General features: G+C 50.4%; 1 protein-coding gene across 2 annotated transcripts; it reads left to right on the top strand.

Moving 5' to 3' along the window:
* Positions 1-2,826: 2,826 nt before the first annotated feature.
* On the top strand, positions 2,827-10,917 carry TMEM221 (transmembrane protein 221). Of its 2 annotated transcripts, XM_082453390.1 has the most exons (4): positions 2,827-4,265; positions 6,543-6,628; positions 9,460-9,690; positions 10,355-10,917. In XM_082453390.1, the coding sequence occupies exons 1-4, from the start codon at positions 3,946-3,948 to the stop codon at positions 10,414-10,416; spliced, it is 699 nt and encodes a 232-aa protein (XP_082309516.1). In that variant the 5' UTR covers positions 2,827-3,945; the 3' UTR covers positions 10,417-10,917. The 2 variants fall into 2 exon arrangements, with proteins under 2 accessions (XP_082309516.1, XP_082309515.1); XM_082453389.1 differs by having other exon boundaries at positions 9,460-10,917.
* Positions 10,918-11,532: the final 615 nt, after the last annotated feature.

Genomic DNA, 11,532 nt, shown 5'->3' with positions numbered 1-11,532 from the left:
GAGACAGCAGAATATAGAAATCAAAAACTCTAGTCTGGAGCCCCTTCCCGGCTGTGTGACTGTAGGACAGTCACCTCCCCTTTCTAAGCCTCCTTTCTTTCCTCTGGAAAATGACAATAAGACAAGGTCCTACCTGGCAGGTCAGCCAAGGACCCAGAGCCGAAGCTCGCTCCGCGCACGAACCTCTTCATTTTGCCTCTCGCGCCGCCTGGCGGCGATATCGGGAGGTGCGTCCTCGGGGCGGGGCCAAACATGCAAATGAGGTGCAATCCACACCTGTTCCCAGTCTCCGGAAAGGGTGTGCTAGGCGGGCGGTGCGACTCCGGGATTTGGGAGGCCCTAGAGGCCTAGGGACTGGACAAGTGCCTCATTTCTTGCTCACCCCTAACCCCCAATCTCCAGGTGAGGAAATTGAGGCTCAGGTCGGTGATGCCACCTGCTCTGGTTCCAGACACATCTTGCCCTTCGTGGACCTTAATTAGGCCTATCTGTGAAATGGTTGTGTTAAACCCTGTGTGGTAATGGCTCTTAAATTCTTAGGTCGCTGGCTCACCGACAGCCTTTAAAAGAAGTTAAAAAACATCCTTCCCGAGAGCAAACCACAGGACACACAACCCATCAATATCTTTACTATTATTTCAGCCAGCACGGAATGAGAGTGGCCAAGTTTTGCCACCTGGGCAGTGAGGTAGGGAAGTCCACTCCCTGTCCTGTCGGGCTGTGTGATGTGGACAGGTCACTGGCCCTCTCTGAGTCTCCCTACTGGTAGATAGGGATCAAACCTCCCATCCCCATCTCTACTCCCGCTTGTCACAGCTAAGGTGAGGAAGGGACAGCTTGGCGCCTGGCCAAGGCAGACAAGATCACTCTCAGAGTGTCACCTACAGAGTGTTGCCAACTTGCAGGGTTAAATTTCCAAATTGAAGCCAGACACCTCCAAACCAGAGTCACCCCCATATTCAAAGGGGGTGTCAGGTCTTGGTATCTGTGACACTACCCCCCAGCTTCCATCAAATAATTGTGACGTCTAAGAGAGGGCTGTAATGACCTTTGGCCATTGCATGGAATTGTCCCTTTATTTGGCTGGTTTAGCGTGTGTTTTCACCTCCTCCCCAGAAGGGCAAGCTGGACCTGCCTGTGTCACCACTGGGTCCCCAGAGCCAGGGGGGCACGGGTCCTCATCAATGTTTGTCGAATGAATAAATGCCACTATCTTACATCTGTGTATCCCCAACACCCAGAACAGAGCAAGAACTCTGTTCCAAACGAATCACTGAGTCCCAGCTATCCCAATGTGAGACTTTTTCTTACCTGTAAAACGTGGAAAATTCACTCTAACTTTGGCGATGATGAAAAAGGCTGGGTGTGTTGGACCAAAGCCTAGTGAATAAATGAATGAATGAACTGATTCCTGTTACAGATGAGGAAGCCCAGAGAGGTTAAGGGATTTACCCAAAGCCACACAGCAAAGGAAGAAGCCACCTGTTGCTGAAGGGTCACCCTGTTCTCTCCCCTGGGGTCATTTTACCCATCAGGCACTGGGCTGAGGGCTCAAGGCCCACAAACGTTTCCCAGAAGACCCCAAAATTTCGAAATCTGAAAAAAAAATGACTCCCCAAATTAGAGAAGAGACCTGGAAATTCAAAACCAGTGGGATCTATAACATTTCTGTGAAGCAATATAAAGCAGTGGGTGGGAGCCAGGCTGTCTGTGTTTGCTGTGTGACCTAGGGAGTTACTCAACCCCTCTGTGTCTCAGTTTCCTCATCTGTAAAGCCTAGGTGATGACTATGCTGTCTTTCAGGTCCAAATGCATTAAGACAGAGCCCTGCTTGCAGGAGGCCATGTCGACCTCATTCACTCTTATATTCTGGATCTATCAGGAATGCGTTAACTTTGAAACCATTTTCAGTTTTGATATTTCAAACTTTGCAAGAATTACAGAGCAGGAGTACAAAGCGATCCGTTCACTCATGCGTGCAACAAGCATTTATTAAGAGCCTACTGTGTGCGAGGTGCAGACCCAGACACAAAGGGGACACAGCAGTGGACACTTGAAGCAGACATTCTGCGGTCTGGAGCAGCCACCCCTCCCCCACTACCGGTCCACACATAGTGGGAAAATGCACATGGTGCGATGCCAGAGATGCACAGTGCTACAGGAAAGCAAGAAGACAAACAATCTAAATGAGCAAAGGATATGAAGAGACATATCTCCAAAGAAGATGCACAAATAGCCAACAAGGGCATGAAAAGACACCCTACTTCAGTGGTTATTATGGAAATGCAAATCGAAATTGCAATGAGATACCCATTCACACCCTGTAGAATGGTTATAAAAAACAAAAACAAAAACAGAAAATAACAAGTGTTGGAAGGGAAATGAAGAAATTGGAACCCTGGTGCACTACTGGTGGGAATGTAAAATGGTGCAACTGCTGTGGAAAATAGGCAGTTCCCCAATAAGTTAAATATAGAGTTACCATATAACCCAGCCATTCCACTCTAGGTACAGACCCAAAAGAAATGAAAACAGGACTCAAACAAATCGTTGTATGTGCATGTTCATAGCAGCACTATTCACAATCGACAAAAGGTGGAAACAACCCAAATGTCCATCAACAGATGAATGAGTAAAGTAAATGTGGTCCACCCATACAATGGAATGTTATTCAGCCATAAAAAGGAATGAAGCATGGGCATATATACACTACCAAACAAAATAGATAGCTAGTGGGAAGCAGCCGCATAGCACAGGGAGATCAGCTCGGTGCTTTGTGACCACTTAGAGGGGTGCGATAGGGAGGGTGGGAGGGAGGGAGATGCAAGAGGGAAGGGGATATTTGTATATGTATAACTGATTCACTTTGTTATAAAGCAGAAACTGACACACCATTGTAAAGCAATTATACTCTAATAAAGATGTTTAAAAAAAAAAAAAGGAATGAAGCACTGACACGTGCTACAACATGGATGAGCCTTAAAAACCTTATGCTCAGGGAAAGAAGCCAGACACAACAGGCCACATATTGTCTGGTTTTGTTTATATGAAATGTCCAGAAAAGACAAATCCTTAGAGACAGAAAGTAGATTGATTTGTGGTTACCAGGGGCAGAGAGGGGGGAGTGGGAAGTGACTGCTAATGGGGGAGGTGGGGGGAATGGAAATTCCAGAACTAGGTAGAGGTGATGGTTGCACAACGTTGTGTATGTACTAAATACCACTGAATTGTTCACTTTCTAATGGTTAATTTTATGTCATGTAAATTTCACCTCAATTTTTAAAACTTAAAAATAAATAATATCCCCCAAAATGTGTCGTGGGAAGAACAAAGGCTAGCAGCGAAGGACAGGTGTGCTGCTTGGGGAGGGGATGCAGGAGGACCTCTCTGAGGTGGCTGACGTTTCTGAAAAGCCTTGAAAGAAGGTGAGCAGAGGGGACATTCCAGCCAATTGCCGGATCCGCGGGTAGAGACCACATATCAGAGCGAATTATTTAAAAATTCGTTCAAGTTTCTTTTCTTTCTTAAAAGACAGCAATGAAACAGGTGCTTGGGGCAGCGGGAGGGGAAAATGGGGGTACTTGAATGAGTTTACGGATCTGTGAGGCTCTCTGGATCCCGCCACTGCACCCTTATCCCACGTGGGACCGCCTCCGCCCCTTCTTCGCCCCGCCCCTCGCCGGCCACGCCCCTCCAGAACTCTGAGGCCAAGAGCTGTCGCTCACAGAGAAAGAAAAGACTCTGTCTCAAGTTTTCCCAGAGCTTTCTTGTCCTCACCGCGACTGGCATCCCGAGCCCTCTGCGGCCCCGACAATATTCAGAAACAACCCCTCTGCGACCCCACCCCCTCTGGACCGCCGAGGGCCCTCGGACGCCCCTCAACTCCCCTGCCCCCTAAAATCTCTTTGATTCCTCAACTGTCCCCTAGGCCCGCAGGACCCCTCCATGGCCAGGTCGTACGGCGGCCGGGTGCTGGCCGCGATGATCCTTTTGGGCATCCCCGCGGCCGTGCTGGCGGCGCTGGGCGCGCAGCTGCTGTTCCAGCTGCAGGCGGGCCGCGCGGAACTTCGAGGACCGCGAATCGATGGGCTGGGCCCGGAGCTGGGCGCCGGCCCTGGGCTGCCGGAGGACGCGGCCGGAGCGCTGCTGCCGCTGGCAGCCGCGCTCGCCGCGCTCGCCCTGGTGCTGGGTCTCACCTGCCTGCTTCTCGCCGCGCTCTGCGGCCACCTGGGCGCCGAGATGGCGCGGGGACCGGGCCCCGGCAGGTAGGAGGACCGGCCCCTCTACGCGGCTGGGGGCTGGACAAGCCCGGGGGAGCCGCTGCCCTTCTCTGGGCCTCAGGTTGGGGGAGAGCTTTCCTTCCTCACCCCCTCCATCCATCTTTCCCTTCCTCCTTTCTTCCATCCCTCCCTCCCTCTCTCTCTCTCCTTCTCTCCATCCATCCCTCCCTCCATCCTATATTTGTTGAAAATTTACAGCAGGTACAACTACAGCTGGGACCCCCTTTTCAAAGATGTGGAAACAGGCTCAGAGAGGGCCTGGGGTCAGTTAGCCCCAGTGTTGATAGTGTTTGTCATTTATGGAACCTAAGCTCTAGGTGCCCCCCACTTAATGTGGATTAACACAGTGAAGCCCCCTGGGTGGCTGGTGCTGTTATTATCTCCCTTTTTAACAGTGTGTTAAAAAGAGTCTGCTCTCTCTAGGCTGCCAGGATTGGAAGGGGGTGGGCTGGATTTGAACTTGAATCTGGTAGAGCCAGAACATGTGCCCTGGCCCTGGGTGGGGTTCCTTGTCAGGCACCTGAGCTCGGAGATATGGGCACTGGACAGGGTGGCCGGGGGGTGCATGTGGAGTGAGGAACCTTCCTTGAGCCAAGGACTTGGCTGTCCCATATCTGAGTGTTTCCTTCCAGGACGCTGGGGGAGGGGAGCTGGGATCCTTGTCCAGGATTCCATGGATTTGAGCGGATGGGAAATTCCACCATTTGATCCCATCCAAACTGTGCACCCTCCATCTGATAGTTCAAGGGGTGCTGAAAAGCATGCGTTCTGCCAGTTGACAAATATGTGTTGGGCACCTGCCGGGGGCTGAGCCCGGCATTGGGTATTGGCGACCCAGCAGGAACCAGGAGGACCTGGACCCACCTTCATGGGGACACAGATAATGAAGATACAAAACAGATCAGTAATGTCAAATGATGATGAATGCCGGAAATGGATGAAAATGGGGTGATGTGGGGCAGGAGGACAGGGTGGGGAATGAGATGGGACCATCAGGGGAGGCCTGTGTTGAGACTTGAATGAGGAAAGGAGGCAGAAGATCTGGGGGACTGTGATCCAGGCAGAGGGAACAGCATGTGCAAAGGCCCTGGAGCAGGAATGAGCTTAGGGTGTTAGAAGGTGATAGAGGTGATTGGCGTGGCTGGAGGGTACATGAGGAAGATGAGGGCCAGGAAGTGAGAGGTACTGGATTTTTTTTTTTTTTCCGCATCCTGTGGCATGCGTGCTCTTAGTTCCCCAACCAGGGATTGAACTTGCCCCCACCCCCTGCAGTGGAAGCACAGAGTCTTAACCACTGGACAACCAAGGAAGTCCAAGAGGTACTGGATTATACAGCGCTTCCTGTGCTGTGGTGAAGACCTTGGGTTTACTCTGACTGAGAGAGTTGTGAGCCAGGAGGGATGTGATCTGACTTAAGTTTGAAAGAACCCACTCTGGCCACTGTGCAGAAAAGGGGTCAGGAGGGGAGTTGGAAGGCAGACCAGGGAGGAGGCCATTTCCATGGTATTGGTGGGAGGTGAGTGATGATGGAAGCTCTCAGAGCTTCCTTTTCCTGATCTCACAGGACTGGAGAAGGGCATGCACACAGCGGAAGCACTTAGCATGGGGCTGGGCTCAAAACTAAGTCCTCAATCCATGTCAGCTCTTGGGAATCTCTGTTTCTATTGTCACTGATAACAAATTAGCCTCAGTTTTCTCACCCCCAAATAAGCTTATGGTCTTTAAAATAATGGAGGTCAGATGTTTAGCAAGTGTCCGTACACAATAGCTGCTTCATTAGTGTCGGATGTTCGAATGGACTGATGTATATGGATGGGTTTCGGGGGAGGGGAATGGAATGGATAGTGACTGTGGATGGATGAATGGACAGATGGTTGGTTTGCTCGATGGATGGTGACTGGGAGATAGACGATGGATGGATGGGTGGGGGGGATGGATGGATGGATGGATGGATGGATGGATGGATGGATGAATGGCAGATGACAAATGGATGAATGGATAATGACGGATGTTTAAATAAATGGGTGGATGGATGAACAAAGCATGATTAAATGGATGGATGGCTGTATGGTTGAATAATCTATGGGGATGGATGGATGGCAAAGGATGAATGAGTGGGGGGATAGATGAGTGGATGGCTAGGTCCTCACATAGATCTCCAGTTCCCCAAAGCTGAACCACTCCCCCTACCTCTCCTCCCCAGCCTTATTCCACCAGCTCTGCCTCCTGAGCCCATTTTCTTCCTGCCCCCCTCCCTGCCAGGTCTGACTGGTTTCTCTATGACTGCCGCCTCCTCAGACATGTGGCCCTCGGCCTCTTCTGTTGTGGGGTCTCCGTCTACTTAGCAGGTATGTGCTCAGGATAGAACATGGGGTGTAGGGCCCTGGGTTGGGGTGACCAGGGGTAATAGCCCCACAACTGGGGTCAGCTCCAGAGGCAGCCTGCCTGTTTCACTCTTGGCTCTGACACTTTAGCCCATGGCTGGCATCTGATCCCAGTGGGGATTCCATAAATGGCAGTTGTCTTCATAACACTTCTGATTCATCAGCTTTCTACATTTGGTTTGAACAAAACTTTCCAAGTCCTTGGTGGTTTCTGGAGATAGTGTTTCATAGGTTGGCCTTAGCAAAAACTGTTTTGGTCACAAATATCTGAATCCAGCTCAAGAAGGGCTTAAGGAAAAAAATACGCTTCATAAACCAGATATGCAATTTTAAATCCCAAAACATGAAGCAGAGTAAAAACTAATAACCTGAGTGCCAGAAGGACACACTGCACTGTCTTTCCTTCCCCGACTTATAACTTTTCTTTGATCAACATTCTTTCACCCACACATGCTGGTAAAGGAATCAAATCATCACCTTTCTTAAAGAGACTCCTGACATCTTGTATTTTGTTCTAATCTTGAAAAATATGTTGCTGGTGCTGGAGACTCAGCGCTGAATCATACCTAGATCCTTGGCAGCCCTATAAACAACCTGTTTCACTGGAAGAAAAAAAAATCAGCTGACTGAAAAACAAGGGATTTGCTATTACTATTTTTCCTTAGTACCACAATAGAGAAAGAGAAGTTTACAAGATATATTTAAAAGATTTATTTATGAGATATGAGCCTAGGGTTCATTGTGGGAATTTGTATGTACAGTGCAGCGAACTCTGCATAACTCTTGTTGTTTGACTTCATAAAATGCTCTGGATTTTATTAAGTGTGGAACTTCCCTGGCGATCCAAAGGTTAAGACTCTGCGCTTCCACTGCAGGGGGCGTGGGTTCATCCCTGGTCAGGGAACTAAGAACTAAGATCCCACGTGTCACGTGGCCAAAAACAAACAAAACAAACAAACAAACAAAAATGCTCTGGATGTGGGTTTTTTAAAAAGGAGAGTGGATGGAGTGACTCGTGTATCTGAAAAGATCAGGGGTCACTGGCCTCAGGTGTGGCTGGATCCAGGCACTCAAATGAGGTCTTCAGAAATGCTTCTCACTTCATCTCATCACCTGCCGTGCCCTGAGAAAGATGCCTGTCTCTGTAAGCGCTTTCAACACAATACCTATGATCTCAAGCCTTTTCATAAGCCAACAAAAATGTTGGAGACTTGGAGAATAAAATATTCTTATTCTAAAATACAAGAAAACTCACAAAGGGCAATAAAAGGTAACTATGTCAGCCTCATTAAGCATTAAATTAAGAATTTGTTCAGCTCCCATTTAGATTCTTTTTGAGGATAGGTGACCTCACTCAGCAAGAATTCCTGAGCATGTCCAGCCAATCATTCATTCATTGCTAACCAGAGCCAAAATAATAGTTATAAAGATCTTTCAAAAATGTTTAGAGCAGGGACTTCCCTGGTGGTCCAGTGGCTAAGACTCCATGCTCCCAATACAGGGGCCCTGGGTTCGATCCCTGGTCAGGGAACTAGATCCCACATGCTGCAACTAAGAGTTCACATGCCGCAACTAAGACTCAGCACAGCCAAATAAATACATAAATAAAAATATTAAAAAAAAATTTTTTTAGAGCAAAAAAAGTCCTTGGCCTCACCTTAATATGTCAGACATGATGCATTGTGGCATCTTCAAAAGCAAGAGTACAGAGCTGGAGAAAGCATTAAAACAGCCCACAAAGTGCCAAGAAGTCTTCCATCAGCTCTGGGCTTCTCTCCTACCAATTCCCTAATGGCTGCAGTTAGAAAATAACCCTGTCCTCATAGGCCAAGCAAAGGTCCCAGGGCTGACTCTGATTGGCTGAGCTTGGGTCATGTGATAGCCATGCACCAATCACTATAATCAGGGGAAGCAGTGCTCTGATTGGCCTAGGACCATACATGTCACTGATGCCAGAGTGGTGGGTCAGTCCTTCTAGACCAGTGACCAGGGTAGGGGTAGGGACTGGACCAGCACTTCTCAATGGGGGCTGATTCTGCCCCTGAGGGAACATTTGGCAATCAACATCTGGAGACATTTTTGGTTGTCACGATAGGGCAGGGGGAGGGTACTAGTGGTATCTGGTGGATAGAAGCTGCTAAATGTCCTACAGTGCACAGGACAGTTCCCACCAAAAAGAATGGTGGTGCCAACTGGACATCGGACAGGGCAACAGAGAACCAGTACAGGTCCTCAAGGCCAGGTCGCCAACTGTCTTTTTTGTTTTTTAAGATTTATTTTTTTTAATTTATTTATTTATTTTGGCTGCGCTGGGTCTTAGTTGTGGCATGTGGGATCTTTTTAGTTGCGGCATGAGGGATTTTTAGTTGCGGCTCCTTAGTTGTGGGATGCATGTGGAATCTAGTTCCCTGACCAGAGGTGCAACCCAGGTCCTCTGCATTGGGAGGGCGGAGTCTTACCCACCGGACCACCAGGGAAGTCCCCGCCAACTGTCTTGTTGCTCAGATCAGCAAACTGAGGCCAGAGAGAGACTGTGATTCACTCAAGGTCAATCACAGGAATTCAGAAAGCCTGAGATCTGAGTTGTTTCAATCGTGAAGTACACATAACACACAATTTACCATTTTATAGTAAAACAGATGTGATGATGATGTATTTGTCGGGTGTGAAAGGGTTCGATGATTTAGTCTATGTGCCTATCATAATGTACAATTTTCTATAACTGCTCTCCATTTGGGGGAGCTCTCCCAGGGGTTGGAGAACAAACATTGAATAAGAGCCGTTTCCTTCCCCAGCACTGTCCATCTACTCCCTGCTTCTCTTCGAGATCGAGACGGGTGCAGCAGCTGCCTCCATCCTTGGCTTGGGTGCTCTGGTCCTGGTGGCGGCGCTGACCCACACCCTACTCCGGGCCGCCCGGGCCACCCGCCGTGGCCTCCATGAGCTGTCCCCACCGCACTTTGAAGACGACCCTGTCTGCCCTGCTGAAGTCGCCAAGGCCAGCCCCAGGGCTCAGCCCCAGCAGGGTACCCATCACTGGACCCCCTACTCATCCTGCCCAAAACCTGGGGACTCCCTCAGATCCATGGTTACTGCCACAGCACCTGCAGCCATAGGGGGAGGCCGGGAGGGCAGCCTGCCTGCATCTCGCATGCACCGGACACTGTCTGCCACTGAGGGGCACTGGGAAGAGGTCACGCATGAGATGCGCAGCATCCTGAGCCACAGGCCAGGGGGTTCGGGGAAGGACTCCACTCTGGTGTGAGCCCAAAGATCAAGGATAGAGACCTAGTGTCAGACAGCAGGAAGAGGACTCTTGTAGAGATAGCTCCAGGCTCAACCACAGTAGCAGTATAACTTGGTTTCTCTCTCAGTTCACAGCATCCCTGACTTGTGTCCTCAAGGTTGCCTCATGGCACAAAATGGCTGCCAGGGCTCCAACCTTTACCTCCTCACTCAGAGAGAAAGGCAGAGGCCAGGACTTCTCAGGAGATTTTGGAAGTTTTCCTGGGAGGCCTTGGGACACTTCTGCTTATACCCCATTGGCCAGAACAGAGTCATGTGGTCACACTTCAATACAGAGGAGACAAGGAAATGTAGCTGCCCAGAATGAATAAGATTCTGTTATAGGCAGGAGGGGAGGGGAGAGCTCAGGCAACGTTTCTCTAAACATCTCCGTCCATTTTACAGATGAGGAAACCGAGGCCCAGAGAGGGGCAGTGGCTCACCAAGGGTCCCACGGCCAGTATTGAGCATCAGAGCCAGGATTCGAACCCGGGTCCTGTAACCCCCATGCTGCTGATAGTGCAAGTCTCAGACTCTGCGACTCCTTCCGGGCTGTGAGCATTTGAAACCTGTGTGTGCGGAGCTCAGAGCAGCCCAGGGCCATGGGCGCACCTGGAGGCCTGGACCCAGACTCCTGGCTGTGGGCCTGTGGCTGAGGGCTTCACCGCTCTGTGTCTCAGTTTCCTGGTCTGTAAAATGGATGGAGGCGGTCCCTCTTCCTAAGCCTCCTGTGAGACTCCGTGTGAGCCATTCCGGGGGCCTGTGCATAGCAGGTCCTCAAGGCTTGTCAACCTGTGCTTCTGTCAGTCGGGGTGCCTGGTGGCAGGAAAAGGTGGGTTGAAGGCCAGTTTCTGGGACTCTTGGAACTGACAGGGCTTGGAGTGGATAACTCAGAGCCTCAGGGGGTCTCTGGAGGCCCTGGCCCCACCCCCGTCCTGCACAACCTGAAAATAAACTCCATGTCACTATTTCCATGTCATCTGAGCCATATCCAAACATGTTGCGTGGCCAAGTGCAGACCCAGGATGAGGGGTAGAGTGAAAGGAGTGGGGGTGGAAAGGGCAGGAGTCAGGGGACAGAGAGTGTGCCCCTTGTAGAGCCAAGTCTGGGGCCCATGCCCCACAAATCTTCATGCATATACATTTCACAGGGTGTGGGGATGGCCTGGTCCCTGCCCTAACCCCAAATGGACAAATGTCCCCAGCAGTCTCCCAACCTGTCCCTTCCTGGGCCACACAGGGACTCAGGGGCGGAGGAAGCTCAGCCACACAGTGGCTTGAAGTCCCCCAGGACCCATCTCCATGGGCAGAGAGGTGGCAGCACCCAGCAGGGAGGCTGGTCCCCAAACCTGACCTTGGGTAAGGATTCTGATGATCAGGTACAGAGTTGGGTGGCCCATTGGCCTGGATCACCTCCTTCCTGAGCCCCTGGGAGGCTGCACAGACCTCCTCCTCCCATATGGCACCTGTCACAGGGGTTGCCCAGGAAGCACAGGCTCTCGGTGAGCATGAAAATATCAGTGAAGAGGATCAAGTCAGAATGAATATCGTGTCACATGCCTAGGACTGCAGACACACACCAGG

The sequence above is a fragment of the Balaenoptera physalus genome (assembly GCF_965194825.1).
Source record: "Balaenoptera physalus genome assembly, chromosome: 3".
NCBI classification, from domain to species: domain Eukaryota; kingdom Metazoa; phylum Chordata; class Mammalia; order Artiodactyla; family Balaenopteridae; genus Balaenoptera; species Balaenoptera physalus.
This window is presented reverse-complemented; position numbering and strand designations above follow the sequence as displayed.

Coding starts and splice junctions, on each gene's coding strand:
- TMEM221 (XM_082453389.1), top strand. CDS start 3,946: ATGGCCAGGTCGTACGGCGGCCGGGTGCTGGCCGCGATGATCCTTTTG. Junction 4,266..6,542: donor CGGGGACCGGGCCCCGGCAG/GTAGGAGGACCG, acceptor CCTCCCTGCCAG/GTCTGACTGGTTTCTCTATG. Junction 6,629..9,459: donor GGTCTCCGTCTACTTAGCAG/GTATGTGCTCAG, acceptor TTCCTTCCCCAG/CACTGTCCATCTACTCCCTG.